At 43.2% G+C, this 23,997-nt stretch overlaps 1 protein-coding gene across 1 annotated transcript; it reads right to left on the bottom strand.

The window, feature by feature from the left end:
* Positions 1–240: 240 nt before the first annotated feature.
* BOK (BCL2 family apoptosis regulator BOK) lies at positions 241–23,997 on the bottom strand. The gene is made up of 5 exons (XM_028730966.2): positions 23,710–23,997; positions 21,694–22,066; positions 12,187–12,315; positions 3,402–3,565; positions 241–1,216 (listed from the first exon to the last, which is right to left on the bottom strand). The coding sequence occupies exons 2-5, from the start codon at positions 21,920–21,922 to the stop codon at positions 1,091–1,093; spliced, it is 648 nt and encodes a 215-aa protein (XP_028586799.1). The 5' UTR covers positions 21,923–22,066; positions 23,710–23,997; the 3' UTR covers positions 241–1,090.

The raw sequence follows: 23,997 nt of genomic DNA, 5'->3' as shown, positions 1-23,997 counted from the left end.
ACGCTGCTTTGCCAAGGCTGTGTAGTACACATTATACTTTTAAAGCACGTTCGAAGCACAATCTTTCCCGCAAACCCTGGGAGCTGGGGTTGCTGGAAATTGTAACTGTTTGAGGGGCTAAAATGCAGTGCCCAGGATTCTTGGAGTTAAAGAATGGTCATTGAATGGGCATACCGATCATGCAACAAAATATTCATTTGGCATTAATTTTGCCACAACAGCAACAATAGTCGCACACTGTACATGATAAACACACAGCAGTTGATACAATTTATTGATGCCTCGTTTTGCTCCCCTCATAAGATACAACATGCTCATGGGATTGCCTGCATTCCACATTAACTTCATATTTGGGACAGAAAGGGTGATGAGAAAACTCAAAAAGTTGTTGCAGTTAAATGTCTCTGAATCTTTCTTCCTCTTAAATGGAGGGTGGAAAATCTGTGGCCCTGCCCTAATTTTTTTAAGGCAATGTTTTTATTTACTTTTGGTCTTACTTCCCTCATATAAGCAAATTTTAACATGTAGCAGGTAGTTATATTATCCATGCTGAAAATCCCTCTCAGGCAGAGGGTGACAGAGCTCTGGTGACTTAAGACAACTGCACATTTCTGGTGATTACAGAAAACATCCATCTTACAACAACATTAGCCAGGGGTTTAGGGAAGATGGGAAGAAATCTACTGACTGACTAAAAAACAAAGGAACCGTTATCATTTTGCAAATGAAGTGGACAGTTTGCTTCTTAAAAGCAACTCCAAGTAGGATTTCTTAAGTGTGTATGCATCATGTGACACAATTTGAACGGGTGGAAAAGAATAAATAACTGAATGGCAAGTCCAATAGCCTCCCAACCTTATGTACATGATCCCAGCCACTTAGAAAGCACAAAGGGCACTTGGCTGTAAGAAGTGATCAGGAGAAACGTTCCCCATTGTTGAGGAAAGTCTTTGCACTGAGGCAGCTGGAAAAGCCAGACAAGTGGAATGTACATTTGCCCAGCCCCTCTCTTCATCGTCTCATTTCTTCCCCTTCTCTGTGCCAGCTGTGTCCGTGAGAAGGAGACATGGTTTCAGTAGGCAATTGGATGTCATCTTTCCGGTAAAAGCACGAAGAAGATGGCCTTCAGGAAGTGGCCAAAACTACAAATAGCAGCCACAAGCCAATGGGAGCGAAGGCTGGGATCAGTATTCACCACACATTTTGTTATGTCGGTCTAGGGGGAGAGAAAAAGAAAAAATGGAGACTCAGAAATGTGATGTCATCAATACAATGTTTCACACTCACATAATCTGTGTTCCCACATGGTTCTCCAAATATTTCTAGCAGATGGCTTGGGAAGATTTCCCACCTTTCTCTGCAGGTCACCAGCCCTAAAATATTTCCCTAGAGTTTTACAACCACCAATATTACCACCACTACTCTGTTTCCCAGTCATATTGAGACCCAAATGGCTGTGCATTTATCCATTTAACGCTGACAAAATGAATCATATTATTTTTTCCAGAAGTTCTCAGTATCATCCTTTTCCACCCTCCTTTCTAAAATAAAATGCTTCCTTTAAAGATTATACAGTAAGCATCGTCACTGCCTGTTTGCAGCTTTGTTCTTTCATTTACAGTGGTACCTCGGGTTCCATACGCTTCAGGTTCCATACACTTCAGGTAACAGACTCTGCTAACCCAGAAATATTACTTCAGGTTAAGAACTTTGCTTCAGGATGAGAACAGAAATTGTGCTCTGGCAGCGCGGCGGCAGCGGGAGGCCCCATTAGCTAAAGTGGTGCTTCAGGTTAAGAACAGTTTCAGGTTAAGAACGGACCTCCAGAACGAATTAAGTACTTAACCCGAGGAACCACTGTACTTTATCTGAATAACATACCCACAGCAAGGGACACTTAACACTCAATGTTACAGTTTTTTTAGCCTGGACGTGCTAAGAACCATAATGTGTGATGTGAAGGGCATGGGCACATATCAAGCAAATTGCCAGGAGACCATCTCCCCCCTCCCCCAGCATCCTTAGCAGCAGATGTGTCTGTCTCTCTCATAGCACATGCAGCAGCAGTCCTAAGCAATTCTGTGCTCATGCGCCTCAAAGGGATGAAAACTGGATTCATAGCAAAGGTATTGGCAGGTCAGGAGCAAATGAGGTTAGTGGAATTGTGCAGGGAGCTTGATGGCAAATATAGTCAAGGTTGCTGCAGGTCAGTGGGAAAGCTTTGGGAGCGTAGAGCTAGTATAATCAGGATCACTGCAGGGCAAAGGTGGATTGGCGAAGCTATAGCTAAGGGAGTAAAGTAAAGCATCAGCTCTGCTGAGAGATGTCAACTCTCTCAAGTTCCTCCCTCCATCAAATGTCCCTGGCAGCAGCCATTACATCAGGCTACAGCCTAGGGAGAAAAAAGCAGCAGGCCCACATCGCTAACTCAACCAACAAATTTGTGGCTCCTCGTCTCCTTGATCTGCTACCATTCCAGCTAGTCATTGTAATGAACAGCCAATGCCTATTTGCTTTTTGTCCCTTCTCTCTACCCCTCCATCCACACATCCTTTTTTCCTTTTGTGCTATGTCTTTTAGATTGTAAAAACGAGGGCAAGGGCTTATTATTGATCTTGCTGCATCAGGAGGACAGGGTAAAAATGCTTCAAATAAGTAAACATAGTTCAATAAACGGGAATTCTATCCAGTATTTAGCTGCATTTTTCTTCTTCTTTGGTGATCACTCATAGCCGAGTAAGATTGTCTTCCACGGTTTTAACAATGAGTCTGTAAGTGACTGTGGAGGCCAATTCTGGATCCACATGTCCTTCTACAGTGGGGACATTGGTTTCCGGGTGGGAGTTGATCATGGTGTGGATTTGCCAAGCGTGCCTTCCTCTTAGCACGTTTCTCCCTTGCATCCTGAGTTTGAGGGTCTTCAAAGCCCATGACACCTTTGGTAAAGGCTGTTGTCCAACTGGAGCGCTCGCAGGCCAGTGTTTCCCAGTTGTCAGTGTTTATACTAAAATTTTAAAGATTTGCCTTGAGACAGTCTTTAAACCTCTTTTGTTGACCACCAGCATTACGCTTTCCATTTTTAAGTTCGGAATAGAGTAGTTGCTTTGGAAGAGGATCATCAGGCATCCGCACAACATGACCAGTCCAACAAAGTTGATGTTGAAGAATCATTGCTTCAACACTGGTGATCACTGCTTCTTCCAGTACACAGATATTAGTTCACCTGTCTTCCCAAGTGATGTGCAAAATTTTTCAGAGACACTGTTGATGGAATCTTTCGAGGAGTTGGAGATGGCGTTTATAAGGCATTGTACCTACCGGTAGCTCATGAGACCATTCTGTTTTTATTCATGTCAGTAATGTGTCTGTAACTTGCACATTCGCTCTTTAGAAAAGCTTACCCAGCCTCCTCTCCTCTTCATCCATGTCACCAAAGTCTTGCGTACAAATTCTCCCAGGCAATCCACAATGGTATGGACCATGGCTGGCTGGGCGTGTCTTACACAGTCCACAGCAAGGCCTGCTGCCACAGCATAGAGAGACACTACTTTACCCCACGTTATGCCTGCAGGAAGAAGAGGAGGGGAGAAGAATTTCAGCAGATGATTGTTACAAAACTGGTGGGAGAAAGGGCCTGACCCCAGCCCCAAACTCTAGCCACTATGCCACTAAACCAGATGCTCTACCACGTACTACTGGTAAGTTCTGGCCTCCTGAGTCTTCCAGTGCTACATGCCTGGATGGCCTCAATTTTGAGAATGGATAGCATCATCTGGCACCCTGAAGTGGTTGGTTGATAAGAGACAACGTCTGAGGTAGTGAATGATTTTAGTGGCTGTGTGGAATGGATGGTGAATGAGATTGGGCCAGTAGCTGTATGAATAACGTGCATTATGCCTCGTAATGTTCTCTGACTTTTTTATATTGATAATCATGTTTATGTATATGGATGCTATTTATGTATTTGTTTTGTTTTTGTGTAAGTAACTTGACATGGTTTTTATTGAGATTATATTACATTTAGGTCATTTTTATCGATTGCAAACTGCTTCAAGATCTTTAGATAGCGAGAAGGCTATAAATGAAAATTATAAATAAAGATGGACAGCATCAGCCTGCCTTGACTCATCCATATGGCAAGGATTGATGTGCAACCCAGCACAGGCTGCCTGATGGACAATCCACCTGGCTGGCTTCTCCTCCTAAATTCAAGAGAATCCAGGAGCACAAACCCTTACCTAGGACATTTCCTATCCTCTCTATGAAGTGCTGCGAGACAGAGCTAGCTTGGCCATACAAGCAAACAAAAAAGGCACCTTGGACACAAGTCCACGTTCTTAACTCTTTTAGGCATGGAAAACCTCCCATACAAGGAGAGTGTACAATAGAGGCATTTAAAATGTCATGAGGTTCTTGACCACACACTCTGATCAAAGCAATGCCATCAGCCCTGTTCTGATTACGGTGATAAGATCCTTGAGCCAAATTAACTTGGTGTTCTCACAAAACCCAGCTGTTGTTTTTTTTTTACCCAAAAAAAGAGATCTAGGGAGGTAAATACCCCAAATGTTGTATGATGCATGAATACTGTATAGTCAATGTCTAGTCTGGTAGAAAAACACACAGAAATTCAAGATATTATCAGTTTTTCTCATTATCTACTACCTACACTCAGCAATGGTGAATGAGGTGCAGTATGTAGCAAGAGAGTGGAATGCTGATCAGCCAGTTAATCTGGCCTGCAGCAGAGCTTCCCGTCCAGAAATGTGCACCACCTAGACAGAAGTGCCCTCAGGGGACAATTCCAACCATTTGTACTAGAGCTAGTATGAAGTGCCCTCCTCTCTCATCCCTGATCATTGGCCATGCGGGTTGGAGCTGATGGGAGTTGCAGTTCCAAACATCTGGAGGGCACCAGTTTGGAGAAGGCTGATCTACACAAAAAGAAGACCGTCTACTGCTGCTGTCAAGAAACCAAACAAAGATGGCTACGCAGGTTGGGTGTTCCCAATGTGTTCCCAAAATATATCTTTAATCCATGAAATATTTATACTCGTTTTTGAAGGCTGCTCAAAAGAACGAGCTCACAAAAGCAGAAGGGTTCTTCTGAGCAGCCTCAAGGCAGCTGTGTTTGTTTTCAAATGCAGAATATCTCATTTTATCCTGTTAAATATAAGCAGCACCCATTCCTTTTACAGAGTGTGCACCTGTTCTTTATTTTAGATAAAATAAATTAAGGTTTACTGAGTGGTTTTCAGCAGAGCCTCCATAACAGCATTCAATTTTTAAAAATTACAATAAAATTATTTAACCAAACATTATGATCCCATAAATATGTACTTGGAGTAAGCTTCACTTGAATCTGTGGGACTTGCTTCTGATTAAATGGACTGAGGCCTGGGGCTCAAGACCACTGCTGTGCTTTCACAACAAAAGAAGACAAAAGAGAGGTCTCCGATGACATGGTCCTTACAAACTCTGTCTCCTGTAAGCAGAACCCAAGTTCCTGGTTCTTGTTGTAAGAATTTTCTTTTAAGGAATGAAAATTCACAACATTTGTGAATACAAAATCTGAAGAAGTCAAGAAGGCCATTTGAATCTGGTCAATTTGCTTTAAAATGCAGACTAAATGAAATTCTCAAGCATCGCCACCAACAAGTTATTGTGTCAAAAACTTTAAGGGACTAGAGCAGAGGTTCCCAAATCGTGGTCCACAGACCATCAGTGGTCTGGAAGCATAGGAGTTAACTCATAGTGGCTGAGGTCCCTTCGGCCCCTCCCCAATAAAATGTTTGAGGGAGCTGCCCCCTCTAAGTTGACGGCCATTGCACCGTGTGCACCGTGTCTTGTGATCAATTATGCAGGACACAGCTTATCTGGGCCCCCCAATATTTTATTCAAGTTGGCACCCCTGTCTGTGAGCTTCATTCTGTTGCTCCATGGCAAGTCTGTGGATTTGTGGTTGAAGACAAGAGGTGGCACATCCATCGCAATAAATATTCCTGTTCATTTTAATTGTGTTTTTGTTGATTCTTTTATTTCTTATATTGTATTTTGTTGTGCTTCAATTTGAATTCTATGGAAAATTACAAAGCACAGTGCATAACAAACACTACAACAGGCAGAAAAATCATTAAGTGGTTCACCAAGACCTTCACCAATTTTCAAGTGGTTCATGGAGGGGAACAAAAGAGTTTGGGGACTAGTGGGCTATAGTCCACTTGATCAGCTACACCTGATGAAACAAACTCTAGTCCATGGCAGCTTATGCCATAATAGATGTGCTAGGTCTTTAGGTGCCACAGCCCCATTGTTTCTGATAGCTAACGCAGGCAAGACAATTTCCCATTCTGTTTATGCCTCCTATTATCATGAACGTCTTTCCTCCATTTTACAATGCTCTGCAGTACAAGGGCAGTGTCTGACCAGCATTTGGGAGCTCACAGCTGTGACATAGACAGCTTGCCTGTTCCTTTGAACCCCTCCTGCTCTTGCCTGCCCACAAACAGCAAGAGGCACCAATCCACATCCAATTAAATAAGATTGCCACCAATTCAGAATCCAGTCGGGCAAGAGACAACTGTTATTTCCAGAGACACTTAAGAATACCACCACTTATTTATATTTACGTATGTGTTATCCTAAGAAAAGCAAGCGAGGAATAAACCAGAGGGGAGAAACCAGCAGGAGGGAGGATCTCCACATCGCAGAGCGGAATTTAAAAACAAATATCTGTTTCAAAGCTGGCAAGAAATGCCAAAAAAAGCTGTCTCTTCTTCTGCTTTAGAAGATGCCAGATGGAAGCCAGCTGTGAAGCCAAGATATGTAAATATACTGCACAGCACAGAAGAGAGAACAAATGTGAATAATCTGGAGGGAGCCCACCTGCCCTGTCCTGCGTTGGCCTCCCAGGTACTGGAAAACAGCCAGGAAGCCATGTGAGGATAAGTATCTGGTCTGTCTCCAAGCTCAGAAAACCACATTTCCTTTAGCTAAACAAATAAGTCTACCAACTTCATTATCAAAGTACACAGCTCTCCCTTCAGACCCCCAAACAAACTTCATGAGTTGCATTTAGAGATGGGTGAATCTGCCAATTTCGGTGACTCTCAGATTATTTTTCTCAAAGTTAAATTTAGTTCTCCACATTTCCACACCAGTTTGCAATTCTCCCCCAACCCCGCAAATGTCTGGCTCCTGTGTTACAGATTTTTGAGGAATGTGAGTTTCGAAGGCTGCCATGTTGTTTCGGAAAGTTCAAATTAGATTGATGCGCCATTAAATATGAACTGAATCTAATTTCTCTCTTGGATTACAAAAACGGGTGTGTGCTTGTGGGTGTATAGGAAAGGGAACAAACATTATACAGACAAAGCATGCATACTTCGACCATGGCTTCTTGCTATTCATTGCAGACAGTGCCTGAATTAAGAACTAGAGCTTGCTAAATCCAGTATTAGTATTACCTGGCATGGTTGGGGGGCATGTGTGGTTTGCTGCAAAAGAGGGAATGTACCACCCAAAAGAAGAAGACAACGGGACACAGATTTGCATCAAATTTTCAATTTGCATATTTGAATTTATTATGTTCAGATTCAAATTTGGGGAAATACTTTAATTTAAAGAAAAAGGCATCTCACTATAGAGAGGCAGGCCATGACCAGGATGGGGGAGAAATTTATATCATTCACATCTAAAGAGAACCTACCTAATTTGCACTTTCCAAAACAATAAACAAATCAAAACATAACCATCCTTTGAAATTCACACTTCTCTGAATTTCGCAATGCAGTCCAGCCAAATATTGTGCACAAAAAAATGTATGCTAGGGGAAAGCATGCATTAAAATGTTTATATTAGTGAAACTAACATACAAAAAGCATTATATTAAGGGAAATCGCTTTGCTAAAATCTGTATATTTGGCAAAATTGCAAAAAAATAATAATATAAAAATTGGAATTAAAATTCTGACAAAGTTTCATAAAGACTTTTTTTTAATCACAAATTGATGTGGAGATTTGAATTTTAGATTGAGGAAATGAGAAATTGAGACAAACCAAAATTAACAGACATGCCCTTGCCTAGTGCGCCCGGTGCCTATTCACTCTGTCTTCCAGGAGCTAACTGTTAATGGACAATTTCAAGCCTCCTGCTCCCTTTTTAGGATTATTTATCTTTAAATTGGACTTGCTCAGCCCTTCAACCAAAGGGCAACTTCAAACAGAGAACTGTTCTCTAAAAGCCCTTCCAGTAAAGGACCCAAGTAGGAAACATGGTCACCTTAGGCCCAGTTTTCACCTGACAACTGGATGGAGAGAAGTAGCCTCCTTCACAAGTGATGACTGAGGCAGTTCATGGCACAACCTTGGACCATGACAGGCAGCTTCTATTTCTGTCTTGCCCAAGGGCACAATACACAGCTGTCTAAAAGCACCCACTTAAAAGCCTTTTCCTCTGGGCTAAGTTAGGCCAACTGCTTTGAAGAAGTTTGCTTTATTGTGTTGAGAGTCCTTTCACACAGCGAAAGCTCTCCTTCAGCAGCAGCATGAGCAACATGGCCAGTTTTAAGACTGACCAGACTAAACAAAAACCTTACCCAAAGTTTTGTGGACTCCAGCACAAGCAGCTCCCACAGACATTCATTGGATGTTTGAAATCAAGCCCAATATTTGAGATTTATAGCACAAACACAGGAAGAGGGCTGTCGCCACTCTTGACCTTGTAGTCAAAATCATCAGTGTGTTTTTGAAGTCATAGCTCCATGTATTTAACATGTATTGAAAGAGGCAGAAAAAGAAAAGAAATATCAGTTTTCTTCTTTTAAACAACACCCATATATCTGGGGTGGCTGAAAGCATGTTGAAAGCATTTGTTGTTGCTAGTTGGAGAGCTGAATAGGGACACTCTCTTGTTCATAGTTTCTAGGTCCTTGCCCAAAGCAATGATTCTGCCGGTTGGATTCAGAGGCATAGGAAATAATTATCTGGATTCAGACTAAGCATAACAGATGTAACGTTTTATTTTCTAGTTCCTTCCTTGCATAGCACCACAAGCTAACTCATATTTTTTCAAGAATCACCATCTAAAAGACTTGCAGCTAAACTGCAAGGCAATGCTGCTTTAAATAAATCTAGCAGATTAGCTGTACAATTGTACTGTACCTTGGAAGTCCGTTCGACTTCCAAAACGTTCGAAAACCAAAGTGCCGCTTCTGATTGGCTGCAGGAAGCTCCTGCAGCCAATCAGAAGCCCCATCAGATGTTCGGCTTCCAGATTTTTAAATTGTTTTTCATTTTTATCTGTGTTGTTTTAAATGAGACCATCTTGCCTGTGCACCCTGGAAGACCTGAACCCTGCCTTGCTGGCCCTTTCCCATCTGGCCTGAGAGAGTGGAGTGCTGACTGACTCCAGCTACAAAAGCTGAAGCTGTTGAACAGATTCTTGGGCTGGAGTATTGTTTAAAAGGGGTTGAGAGAGCTGTTGCTGTTATGGATACTATTGTTGTATCTTTAGTTTTAGATCTTCTGATTTATGTGGAAATTGTTTCCATTTGATTGTGCACTTTTTATTTGTTTTATTTATTGTTTATGACTTCTGTTATGTTTGTAATTATGTAAATCTTGTCATGTTGTAAGCAGCCTTGAGCACAGTTTCAACTATGGAAAGACGGCATACAAATAAAATGATGGTGGTGGTGATGACTGTACTGTGATAGAGCACAGCAGGTGCAGCTGAAAGGAAGTTATGTGGACAACAGAGCAGAAATCATAAACTCGTCCTATGTGAAGTGGGCAAGGGTATATTTGTCAATCCTCAGCCCTTTAAACACCAGAATGAGCAATCAAGAAACTTCTTCACATGCCCAAAAAGAAAGGACATGTATGTAAAATACACTTTGTATCTGACACAACATGCATGTGTTTTGTATCCAGTTTTGAACCAGAGTAAAAACCTCTCCCATTTGAAAAGTCACCATCTTGGTCAATTTTATGCCCCCTGAAAGATGAAACCTACAGTTCTATCAACTTAACTAGGAGCAAGCCCAGCTGAACACAGTGGGATTTACTTCTGAATAAATATGCAAAGGGTTGCACTGTAAATTTACCCATACAACCATTTTCTGGAAGAAAAGCAGTTTTTATTTTATTTGCAGTGTGTGTGTGTGTGTGTGTGTGCTCGCGTGCGAGTGCGTGCGCTAAATCAAACATCTCATTAGTGCAGAATTTTAACATTAAAGTCCAATTTCTGAAAGCACTCGGTGCAGCTGCTTTCTATCCTTAATTACTGGATCTGGCATTGATTCTTCTTCTTCGAAGAGTGGAATGTCTGGGTGAGGCACGACTGAAGTTCTTTATTTTGCTACTTTTAACGTTTAACTGTTGCTTGCATTTTACCAGCAAAGGGTCCACCATCTCCTCAGAAAGCAGCTCTTAAAGGCCTAGATGGGTCGCGTTTGATTCACAGCTAGGGTTGCCCAATGCAAAAGAGTTCAGAGCTTCTCCGTCTTTAATAATATATAGAAGAAAGCACCTCTTCTGTCACTTGCTGAAATTCCCTCTGCTAGGTGCAACAATCCTGTCCTCATTTACCCCTGGTCACCCTACTAACTACAAATGAAGCGGGATATACTAGTCATTTCTAGGAGTCAGTGTGTTTTGTACCAGAGAATGGAAAATAAGCCTGAATCAGAGTGTTTGTTTTGAATGACTACTGCATCTTTCATTTCTGCTCAGAACACATTCAGTGGATGGCTCTGAATTGCCCAGCAGGTGGGAAGAGATTCCTGGAACATTCCCCTGCTCTGTCAACTATTGGAGGTGGGATAGCAACAGGAAATAACAGGGTTGGAGCAGATTTCTACTTCCTAACTTCAGAGCTGTCCATGTATCCATTAACAAGGAATTGCTTATGTGCACTACACCCCACAATATGTATTGGGCTACCCACGATATACATTAATATGCAACTGGCCCCTTCAAGATGAAGCAGTGTTCTCTCCAAAAGCACTGCTTTCATACAATGTGTTTGGACACACGATGCTTCCAGCCCCGAATAAGCTTTAAGTAACTCCAAACCCATTGCCCCCACACGCAGAGTGAGGCAGTGCTGGATCAATGCTTTCTTTTTAACAAAAGCCACTCTCAAGCAAGACCCTCCCTTCAAATAATTGGAAATATGAATCGACAGCTGGAAATACTAATAAGAACATGAGAGGAGCTGTGCTGGATCAGGCCAAAGGAGGCTCATCTAGTCCAGCATCCTGTTCTCACAGTGACCAACCAGGCATGATTAAGCGATATATAAATGCCTTAAATAAAATAAATACATACCTAAATAAAATGGGAATCTGCATGCCAAAATAAGCTTTGGGCAACCCCAAATTATTTTATTTATTTATTTAGTAGCTGTTATAAGCTACTTATTTTTCAAAGTTAATTTATTAAGTTATTTTTTAAGTTAATGCACAATATAAAAGCAATAAACAATATAATCAAAACTGTAAAACAATAAAATAAAAGCATGCACAAACAAAAACAGGAATTAAAACAAACAAAATAGAGGGTTCGATCTTATGGAAAAGAGTGACATCCCTTTAGGGTAAAATAAAGAAACTGTGTTACCACTAGTAAGCCCTAGCTATGAGAAACAGTCAGAGAATTATTCCTCTCGCAAGACAAATATGGTAAAATTATATCCATGTCATCCCAATTCCTCTGCTCACTTAGAGGGTAGAGAATTTTGGAAAGTCATAAGTGCACAGTTGTAACCCAGACTGAAGCAGTAACTTGGCAGCCATTAATGTGTCCAATCCCAAGAGTCAAAAAGAAGAAGAAACTAGAAAAACAGAAAGGTATTTTTAATGTAAGAAAGTCAGTCACTGCTGGGAGTGTAGTGAGAGCCAACTTAAAACGCAAGGGATTCCCCTGCTGGGAGGAGAGAACTGGGGAGTGGCTACAGCATCTCCTCACCTGGTGAGATATAGGAGGAAAGAGTAAACAAACATGGCTTTGTGTTAAATCATTAGTGCATCATCCACTGCCAAACCACTTACAGCCAGCATCCTCTGCCAAGTGGGCCCCACCCAACAAGCTCACCTAAAACATGCCTGTGCTTACACATCTTGCTTTGTTTCATTTCTCATCCCTCTCATTCCCTCACCCACACTGCAGATTGCAGGACAGCACCTGAAGTAAAGATCTGAGTTGCCACTGCCAGGAAGGCATCTGTTACCACGGTTTCCGAGTGCAGCGAGATGTTCAGCTGCCGTGCCACATTCCGGTACAGGTTAGGCCTGATGTACTCCAGCTCATCACCTGAAAAAAGAACACACACAATTCAAACAAGGACAAGGAATCGTTTTAAACATTTGTAGCCCACCTTTCAATTAATATTCCCAAGGTGGGAATCTGTGGCACCCGAGGCAAGTGTGAGGGAACCTGTGGCACCAGGGGGAGGGTATCCCAAAGCTAGATTGCAGATGTTGTTGGACTCCAACTCCCATAATCCCCAGCCAGCATAGCCAATGGTCAGGGAGGATGGGAGACATCTGGAGTGCCACAGGTTCCCCAAGCCCTGACTTCAAATAAACACAGTAAAGGTAAAGGTAAAGGTACCCCTGCCCGTACGGGCCAGTCTTGACAGACTCTAGGGTTGTGCGCCCATCTCACTTAAGAGGCCGAGGGCCAGCGCTGTCCGGAGACACTTCCGGGTCACGTGGCCAGCGTGACAAAGCTGCATCTGGCGAGCCAGCGCAGCACACGGAAACACCATTTACCTTCCCGCTAGTAAGCGGTCCCTATTTATCTACTTGCACCCGGGGGTGCTTTCGAACTGCTAGGTTGGCAGGCGCTGGGACTGAGCAACGGGAGCGCACCCTGCCACGGGGATTCGAACCGCCGACCTTTCGATCGGCAAGCCCTAGGTGCTGAGGCTTTTACCCACAGCGCCACACGCGTCCTATAAACACAGTACAAGTGTCTAAAAACACAACTAAACAGTAGAATACCTGACAGGAGCTAATAGATGAAAACACACAAATACTATTAATTAAGCAGCGCATGGTTAACTACATGGATTCCTGGCACTGGGGATGGTGTTTAGCATGCACTACGGAAATGGCTCACTCTCAGATTTCTAATGGCCGCACAGTAACAGGCCAACAGTGAACAGGGAGGTCTTTATGCAGTGCTATTTTTCTAGAAAAAGAGGTGCAGGAACTCACCATAAACACATCCCTCCATCCCCGGAACTGGGGGGGGGGGGGAGCCCTGTTCGTATGGGAGCAAGATTTCAATACCCGGGTCCTAATTCGAAACATTACATGCCAAAACAAGCACTTTAGATTGTGCACAGAAACAAATAGAAGTCACATCAGTTGCTGTTTCGAAAAATGATGGTGTAGCAGAATAAATGAAATGGGCTTTTTTGCTGAGTTGCTAAACTGTATGCATATATATATTTTTAGATCCTCCTGTCAAGCATTCTGAAAATCCTTTCTGGACTGAAGATAGCAAATGCTTTAAATGAATCAATAAATTGAGTCATTCTCTGATCACATTTGGTTTCAGGATCTTCAGAGTGTCTTCAAATATAATAATAATAATAATAATAATAATAATAATAATAATAATAATAAACCTTTATTGTCACTACACCACCTGTGTGCATGGTATTCTTGTATTATCTCAGAGAGGGTTAGAGAAAAGATTCTGTTCCCCCAGCCCCTGGAAAAATGTCGCCTAGGCAATATGTTGCCCCTGCTAGGCAATATGTGGATGCCATGAGCCAGGAGTCAGCTTCACCTGCTGAACAGCAGCCTGAAGGGGAAGAAGGTGGAGTGACTCCGCCTGCAGCTGATCAGCCTGCAAGGACACAGAGGAGAAGGCACTGATGAGAACCAGCTGGCTTCAACCTTCTTAAGCAGAGCTTCCAGCAGCTGTCGGGTGCTGGTAACAATGCCTGTAGTTCTTGGCTCTACCTTCCTGTTTCCTGTTCGTCTTGACCCTTGACCACCATGATCATTGGATTTCTTGACTCCTGAACTGTCTGACTACGCAGATTTGACCAACTCTAGGACTGGACCTGACCTTGGATGCTGCCTCTGCCTCCAGGCAAGTACAGCTCAGAGACTCTTCTGGTTGGCTGGCCTCCCATTCCATTGAGCTCTGCACGTTGCTGCTCAGCAATGAGACACCGGCAGTATCTCATAGCTTCCATGGGACAACCCCTTTTCAACTCCTTGTCAGCCATCTATCAAAGAAGGTATTTTATGGGCTGGGACATGACAGAAGTGGTACAAGGCCTGCCTGAAGCTGTGAAACATAAATAAGGCAGATTAAATATGTCACCAGTTATTTCCTACGAATAATGACATGAGCTATTTAGACTTGGAATAGTCTTCCCTTGCCCCCAAGATCCATCACTGGCTTGCGATCTCAAGACCAGCAAGCATCAAGTGTGCCAAGCATTTTTCTTGTTTCTGTATCCTTTTCCCAGAAGTGTGCGAGGACGTCAAACAGGAAAAGTCACACCCATTATAAAACACAAGAGATTGGAAAGTGGCCAGAGAGAATAGTCAGGTGTAAGTTGTCAAGACACATGAACTTAACAGAATCCTCCAGGAGTCTTGCAAATCCTGGGAACAGCTGTATCTCAGTGGCAGAGGGTCTTTGTTGCATGCAGAAGGTCTCACGCTCAATCCCCAACAGCTCCTGGTAGGGCTGGGCAAGTGTGAAACCCCGAGAGCTGCTGCCAGTCAGTGTAGAAAACACCAATAGTCGTGTCTAATTATTCTCTTGTTACACAGCCTCATGCTTGCAGCTACTTTATGGCCGCTCCTTTACCTGGGCTTTCAAAATGCAAACAGGGATATAAATAATAAACGTAGTCCCAAATGTGTTTGTGCTAGACCAGTGCACACTCCTGGTTATAGTTCTAGGGCTTTTCTGCAAAGCAATTTTACTAGGCAAATGGGGGACGGACGGACACATATTTGTTTCTCTTTGATTGTATATTTTCCATGCACATTTCCTCTAGACTGTCCTTCAGTTTCAGGATACTCCAGTTAACTGATTTGATTAACACTCTATGCCCTTTTAAAATGTGGGGGTTTGGGGGGGAGGTTATTGGGTTGTTGTTTTTATTTTGACTATATATTTTGTGGTTTTATATTATTGATTTTGCTCTGTGAACTATCCTGAGACCTCTAGGTATAAGACAGTATATTGATAATGATAATGATAATGATAATACTGCATCTTCCGCTGACACCATCTGTTTGTATCACGAGGGGAAGCTGCGCTTGTGGATGCTTTGTGGAATGTGGATGTGCAATAGCATTTACTGGATATTGCGCCAGATATTGCACAAATATTAGCAAGTAGTTGGAGGACGTCTCTTAACTAATCTTACACATAGGAGCATGGTCCAGGCCTTGGTCCAGTCACCATCTCTATCAGCCTAATCTACCTTGCCAGGTGACTGTGAGGCTAAAATAATAACAAGGTTGTCATGATGTAGACATTAGTACTGTGTAGATGGAACTGCATTCATTCAGGGATAGGGTGAATCTGGTGCCGGTGTGTATACAGGATGAGCCTCAGCTCCTTTGCATTAGCTTCTCATCTAATTACTTCTGACCAAATAAGGATGACTTTATTTGCTCAGAAGCCAATTTGTGCCTGGGCCCCATGCCTCATATGTAGGGCCGTAGCTAACGGGTGGTGAGGTGGGCCCCTGCCAGGGGTGCAGGTGGGGCGGCCACAATATCGGCTAAAAATTTGTCCATAAATTAAAATATTGATTGTTGCCTCATAAGAAAAGGTTTTAAATAGAGGGTGAATTGAATGGGTGGAGGGGGGGTTGGAGAAGTGGTGGAAAGAAGAGCTTTTTTGCCCGTGGCTAGGGGGCGCAAGCTGGATGGTTCTGCTGGGGGGGGGGGGCAGGATCACCTAGCTACGGCTCTGCTCATATGTAACTAGCCACAGCACTGCATTCATTTAGTCTCATTAAGGACAGTAAAAAGTGTTGATTATTTGCCATTCATGCAACCATCTGGCACTCTCAATTAAGCCAGCATTTAAACAGATTTTTTTTTTAAAAGCCAAGTTTTTGGAGAAACCTGAAAGGAAAACATTTGACCCTCTGAAGGGCTGGATTGTTCCATGTTATCTGACAAAAACAGAAAGGAAATGTGGTTTATATATGCACAAGCCTGATAAGAGGGAACATTACCCACTGATGAGGGAGGGGGGCTCTCTGCACTAGGAATGGGGGATTCCTTCTGAGATATGGGAAAGAAGGGAGGAAGTTGAGGACAGCTGCTTCCCAGCAGAGAAGCACATTGCATGTGAAGGAAGAATAGGGCATAGTGTAAATTGGTAAAGGTTTGCTCTACATTAGCAATGCTGCAAATTGGTTGGAGTACAGGCTCTTGTGGGCCCCCCCCCATGAGCACACAACCAGCTACACTGCGGCATAATGCTCACATGATCACTGGCCTTTGAAAAATATTTTTTATTTGTATGGCTGAGATTTCAAACACATTAATGTGTCTAACAGTTAGGATGACTCCCCCTTTTCTGGAGTCTTCTCCCCATTATGGAAATGGAAAATGTTGTTGAGTGCAAGTGTAAAGTGGCATACATTGAGCCAAAATAATAATAATCCTGATTTCACATATATACACTGATGGGGCCTGAACTTGTAGTGACCACCCAGTAAAGAGATCTTGAGGTCATAGTGGTTAGATAAGTGAAAACATTGTCAGTATGTGGTCTAAGTATGGGTATATCTGCCAATTATGGTTTCTCTCAGGTTATCAACTTTCCAATTTGAAACTCAGTTCTCCATATTTAGGGACGCGGGTGGCGCTGTGGGTAAAAGCCTCAGCACCTAGGGCTTGCCGATCGAAAGGTTGGCGGTTCGAATCCCCGCAGCGGGGTGCGCTCCCGTTGCTCGGTCCCAGCGCCTGCCAACCTAGCAGTTCGAAAGCACTCCCGGGTGCAAGTAGATAAATAGGGACCGCTTACTAGCGGGAAGGTAAACGGTGTTTCCGTGTGCGGCTCTGGCTCACCAGATGCAGCTTGTCACGCTGGCCACGTGACCCGGAAGTGTCTCCGGACAGCGCTGGCCCCCGGCCTCTTAAGTGAGATGGGCGCACAACCCTAGAGTCTGTCAAGACTGGCCCGTACGGGTAGGGGTACCTTTACCTTTTTATCAACTTTCCAATTTGAAACTCAGTTCTCCATATTTCCACATCAATTTGTGAACTGGAGAAAAAAAACCTCTTGAAAATTTGCCAGCATTTTAGTGCAAAATTCTCCTGATATAGACATCTGTATGTAATTTTGCCTGATAGACACATTTTTGCAATGCATTCCCCCCCTGAAATAATTTCATTTTTATGGACACTTTACCCCAGTATATGCATTTCTGTGCACTATACTTTGCAGGAGAACTGCACTGCAGAATTCGGAGAAGTGCAAATTTTGAAGAACGATGACATTTCAATTTTCATATTGTTTCAGAAAGTGCAAATTAGGTGGGTTTGCCTTTCAGTGCAAACGGATTTGGAATTATCCCCCATCCCTGTGTGGTAGTTGCAAAGAGAAAGGCAAGCTCCGTTTCAGAGTTCTCTAGGAAAGGGATTGACAAATGAAACTGCCCATACTGCAATACCTTTATACAAATCTATGTGTGACCAAAGAGCTCAGACTCAATGTCGTTTTAAGTATGCCCCGGAAATCTCTCAACTTGCCTGGGAAAGTATGCAAAACAAAAGCTTTTGTTGTTGTGTACGCTTGCCGACATCTGCCTATAATAATCCACAGTGAGGGACTCTTGCCAGCTATGACTGTTAGTGTAACAGCTCTGGAAAATGCAGGTGACTTCCCTTCTGCCTGAGAGTTACACAATTGCCCATATGTCCTGCTTATAGGTTTTGCAAGACACATTTTTGGTTGTCCACTGTAGGAAACAGAGTGCTGGACTAGATAAGCCTTTTGATCTGCTCCACCAGGGCTCTTCTTCTATTTCAGGTGTGAGGAACCTTTGGCCCTCCAGATGTTTCTAAACTACACCTCCCATCATCCTTGGCCATGCTTGTGGAAGCTGATGGGAGTTGTAGTTCAGAAACAGCTGGAGGGTCAAAGGTTCCCCACAACTGCTATACAGCATGTTAGAAACTGCCGTGTGATTACTGCGTAATGAAGGACAGCTATAAATTATGATAACAAGTAAACATGGACATTCTCATGCATAAGGTATGGGAAAGAATAGAACGCTCACCTCAAGATCTGTTGAGCTTTTCCCTCCCGAAAGTATAGCCAGTACTGTGACATTTATAAGGAGCTTCACTGGGGAGATAGGCCTATGCCTAACCTATCGCACCTATATTATGTCTCTTTGCCTATGCTTCAGCACTGGACTGGTTCCAAGTAATTGCCCTTCTGTTCACTGAGAATTAAGACATCCATTCAAAAATTTGATAGGAACTCCAGACACACAAGGTGTTCCCTAGCCGCTCTCACCAAAGCTGGAACGAGTCAGATGTTGCACCACTTGGCACAGGCTACAAAAGCTTAAGGCCACCATATTTCGTACACATTGTTGAGAAAGAGCATGAATACAGCATGGCTTCCGTAACCATATAGGGTTGTTTACAGCAGAAGGAAAATAAAGGCTCAGTGGGGGGTGGGGAGGGGAGGTGGTGTTTCCCTCAAGCCTTCTATGAATGTTTTGATTTCAAGCCACATTGCTTAGATGGAATGCCAAGTTATTGTACCCATAAGCCAAATCCTACTCAAAACGTTAGCAGCCAGGACAATTGCCAAAGATTCGCACCACAGCACTTGCACTGGCTTTCTGAAACACTCACTGCCACCCGCGTATCTAAAGGATGCAAGTCCCACACTCTGGCCTCAGTCTTGGAGGGAAATTGAATGGGAGGCGGTAAATACACACACACACACAAAAAGTGTAGAAAGAGCAACAGGGAGAGAATAAAGAGCAAAGGCAGTTGATGGAGAGAACAGCAAGAAGGCAAAGGAATGGCCCAAACAAAAAGGAATACAAGCCCCACTGGAGATGAGGAGAACAGTTCTGAAAAGAACTAAAAACTGATGGGATCACCTCTACAAGGAAGTCTACATTATGCTCCAAGGTCTCAGCCTGAAGGGAAGACTTTGAAAGCAACGAATGAGAAGTGGATTAAAACCAGCTGTGCAAAAGTCCAGAAACAGACTTTTAAAAGGACAGCTGTTAAAGACTGGTGTTCCCACTGCATTTTGATGGTATCATTATCAGTGATGTGTATAACCTCTTCATAAATATGTCAAAGCTGCATACTCAAATAACCTTGAGCAAACAAAAATGTTTAATTTGTCCTTTTTAGGGAAGGCTTTGATGCCTTCTCTCTCTCATTCTTGTAGATGGAGGAGACACTGGGATATGGAGGGGATTGAGGGCACAAGGAGAAGGGGATGACAGAAGACGAGATGGTTGGACAGTGTTCTCGAAGCTACGAACATGAGTTTGACCAAACTGCGGAAGGCAGTGGAAGACAGAAGTGCCTGGCGTGCTCTGGTCCATGGGGTCACGAAGAGTTAGACACGACTAAACGACTAAACAACAACAAAAACATTTGGCTTATGGAGGCTCCTTGTGACAACATTTCAGAACCTTGTCAGAGGTTCTCAAAGGTTGTCATCTTTTTAACAAACATCTGACAAATAAAGAAGCCCACTTTTTCTAAGAAACATTTTGTGCAGGACAGAACCCCATAGCATTGAACTATTCCTCTCCAGATACCAAAACATTGCAAAGGTAGGCCATTCGGGTCTTTCAGTTATATAACTAAATACCATAAGTGCACAGTATGCTGCTATTTATTGCTGTAAAAAATCTGAACAAGCAAAAATGCCAGAACAAATTCCCATCTTCGTACAAATCTCCTTAGCCAAGAAATTGGCTCTTGAAGTAGTGACTTGGCAAGTGTCAACAGTGATACCAAAGCCAAATGGCAGAGAGGAAAGAGATGTATAACTAGTACTATCAGAGGCAGATTTAGGGTGGCACAACCGGTTACCCAGAACAGGGCGCTGAGCTGAGGGGGCGCCTTCCTGCCTCTTTCGCAAAGCCTAGTAAGCACTTGCTTCAGGAAGGAGGCCTGAGAGCTCTGACAGGGTCCCAGAGTCTTCCCACCTCCTTCCCTATGCCTAGTTAGCGCTTAGCCAGCTTTGGGAAGGAGACGGGAGGGCTGTGGGGTGTGCACCTCAAATTTTGGCCTTGCATAGGGTGCTGTTACTGAAGTCTGTCCCTGGTACTATAATCCCACATAATGTTTTCACAATATAAAGCCAAATGACAGCTGATTGCCTGCAGTGCTCAGGAAAAGTGGGGTGCAACTATTCTGACTGCCGAAGATTCTTGCAACTGAGTAGAAATCTTATTTCAGCATCCCTTATGCTCACCATCTGTTTACTGTTTTACTGTTCACAAATGAAGATGCAACACTAATCTATTATGGGCAGGTTGCTAAGCAAATGCCAGAAGGGATTCTAGCCTCAAAAAGTCTTATCTTATAGGCAGCAATTATTTTTCAGGGTATGATAGTGGCATCATTGCTTGTGATGTGCACATGTATTTCCTTTGTCCCTGGCTAAAAATTTTTGAGCACAGCAAAATGTTCAACCAGAATGATACTATCTTGAGTCAGATTCTATAGACTAGTACAACTGGAGCATGGGTAGCCGACATGATAACACCCCAAGTTGCAAACTAAAACACCCATTGACTATACAAGTCGAGGCTGATGGGAGTTATAGTCCACAACATCTGGAGGGCATATAGCTATATCTCTGAACTAGACTAATGAAATTTTATTGTACCTGAGAACAACAGAGGGCGCAGCAGGGTGAATTCTATGTGCTCCCATCCTTCCTTCCTCAAATGGACACACATGTCAAGTTCCAAAGAGTAGACTGATTGTTACTCTCACCCTTCCCCTTGTTCCAAGGGGGCGTATTTTTGTTTTTTAATTATCTGCAGAACTATTTGATTGTTTGGTGGGTCTTTTTTCTCTCTCTCTTTCTTTCTTTCTTTCTTTCTTTCTTTCTTTCTTTCTTTCTTTCTGTTTATATTTAAATGTGCCCTGCATGATTGATACAAAGACCAGCCAATCAGCTCTGTGCACAGCCCTGGTCTATGAACAGAGGAAGTGGATTTATAAATGCATACTGGATGGCCAATCAATGATGCAAACAAGGAAAACAAATTTCGCTTATGCTCAATCCTAGGAAGATGGTATATATGTTTCTGATGCTGATGATGCTTTAAATTTGTATCCCACGATGTCTAAACTGCAACGAGTTCACTTCCCCAGTGGGCTCACAGTTTAAACTATGTCTGTTCACATACTGTCATCACTTTTTTTCCAAGCACTCATGGGCAATGAGGAGGTCCAGAAGTCTGGGCTGAGCATACCACACACTTCTGATTCTACAGGCATGAGCAGTTTTAGATGAATATGACCAAACACCATTCACCTGGATGCCCTACCAGAAATTAGCACGATTGCAGGGGATTTGTTTGCAGAGCCTTTCACTCAACAGCATCTTCCCCCTGATCCAGGCAGAAATCCCAGGAATCCAACCTGCCACAATCACAGAGGCACTGACAGTTTCAGCACTTACCTAATCTTAGAAGTATGTTGGACACTTCTGCTAACTTGCCACCAGGAACAGGTGTGCTTTGCTCAGGCTTGTTCCAGCCAATTCCAGCCCGAATCAGCCTGGAGTGAATGAAGTCTCTGCAGAGCACTTTGGCCTGCGATACAAGCTCCTTGTCTGTAGGAGTCCGATCAAACACTTCCATGACTTCTGCAGCAAAGACAGAAGAGCGGCGCAGAACCTCCATCTTCATCACCTAGCCCCAAGCAGGCAGGGTTGAGCAGGCATGAGGAATGAGCTGGTAGTAGGATGCCTCCAGGGAAATCTACAGCTGGCCAGTGGGTCAATATGATCCTGATTCACTGCAGCTCTTGCCACGAATGCTCTTAGGGGCTGCCTGGTTGATAAAGAATATTGAAAAATCCATGAACTCAAAAAAAGTGCACAAAAGGAATATCCAGGCATCCAAATCTCAGTGTGAAGAGCGGATGATGTTGTATTTTAATACTTAACACTATTTATGCTGGAAACGGAATCGCATCACAACCTTATGCATTTTTTACTCAAAGGAAGTCCCCCTGTGTTCAATGGGGCCAACGCAAACATTGGTGCTTTAGTGATTCTTGCAAAAATAAAAGCAAAAGTAAACACCCCAGAATGCAAATCACATCTTGTAGGCTGCAGGACATCTACAAGAGCAAGGGGGGGATGCTAGCAGAATTTTTAAAAATCTAATGCTATTTCTTACAGACCCACTAGCCCCCTTTAAGAATTAGCACAGCAGATGTTAAATTTGGTGAGAATCTCGAAAAAATGTTCAAAGACAGGTACTCTCATCTTGTGTTTTTTTGTGTGACAGAGAATAATAAAGTAACCACCGAAGAATACAAAATCCCAGTGGCAGTAAAATCAGCAAAAAAATGTGCACACCAAATCACATCATCCACTCAACCAAAATATGGCTGGCTGAGAAATAAGGATCTCAACAAGCTGTCTCCCTTGGCTTCTTCACAGAACAAGAACTGTCACCCCAGACTTTATCCTCTGGGCATGTATGAGACAGACAGACAGACAGAACACAGAAACCTCGAAAGGGTTTTTATTTGGTGCGATAAGCACACCAAATTCTTGATCTTAAGTAAGAAGACATTATTATTGCATCAATGTTGTCTCACAGATGTTATTAATTTAAAAATCACAGAGCTGCAAATAAACCTCTCCAGTTGTGTCTGGTAACTAACTCCCAGCCCCGAGCCTTGATTTAGCACATCCCTAACAAAACAACTCATAGACAAGATCTGAAATTCTGGCTTGACAGTTTGGTTTAAAAAGGGGGAAAGAGATTATGTTTTGTATTTTTCCCTCTATGAACCTTAATAGAATTTATTTACAAAATGAAATTCCAGCTTGACACAGGGAGCATCAATGGAAAGACCAGCATAGCTCAGCAGCAGTCAGAGCACATACCCCATGTGCACCAAGATTCAATTCCTGGTGGAAAGACCACTGCCTGGGACCCTGGACCAAGATTGGCTGATGGCCTGACAGCAGAAGCAGCCCGAACCCTGACAAGAGGACCAAGAGGTTCCACAGAGGTTTCCGGCAGGACATAAAACAAGTTGGGATTTACCTAAATGTCTCTAGCAGCAAGCTGTGCCATTTGCACCATCTTTTTCCAGCCTATTTCATACTGAGATTTCTTTTCGGTCCCCTAACAGGATGAGCAGAAAAGCCCTAAGCATTCATTGAATGACGAGAGCAAAGCATCCCACCCACTCCACACCCAGAGAGACACAAGGGCCTAAAATGAGGGTCAGAAATAGCATTGGGGCATCAAACAACCGCTTGAACCTGATTTGGCGGGAAATACAGGTTAACCAACAATGCAACGTTTTGCTCAGAAGTTAGAAACCTAGCAAGGTACACACATCAGCAACAGGAGTCCTGGGATGGGATGGCCTATTCTAAATAGGTCATGAGGAAAGGAAACAGCAAATAAATCCAAACCATCAAGTTTTTCAGCTTTATAAAGCCATTTACCTTTGCAGAGCATTTCCACCCACAATTATCTGCAGATTGGCTTCGTATGTTTTTGTATTTTCCTTGGGAAGAACTTGCCCCCTTCTCCAGGGGCTGGGCTGCAGAGAGACTATAATAAGGATGCTGAGCTGCTGAAGCCACGCTGCATTTGCTTCTTCCAAAAGACCTGGAGCCACGGTCCCGCTCTTCTCGCAGCCTCCTGTGCCGCTGTCAGCTCTGGCTCTGCTCTTTTTCAAAGGGAGGGGAAAACCAGCTTCTAGCAGTAGCCTTGTAAGGAAGGTGGATTAA

This window comes from Podarcis muralis, chromosome 6, assembly GCF_964188315.1.
Source record: "Podarcis muralis chromosome 6, rPodMur119.hap1.1, whole genome shotgun sequence".
In the NCBI taxonomy this organism is placed as follows: Eukaryota; Metazoa; Chordata; class Lepidosauria; order Squamata; family Lacertidae; genus Podarcis; species Podarcis muralis.
This window is presented reverse-complemented; position numbering and strand designations above follow the sequence as displayed.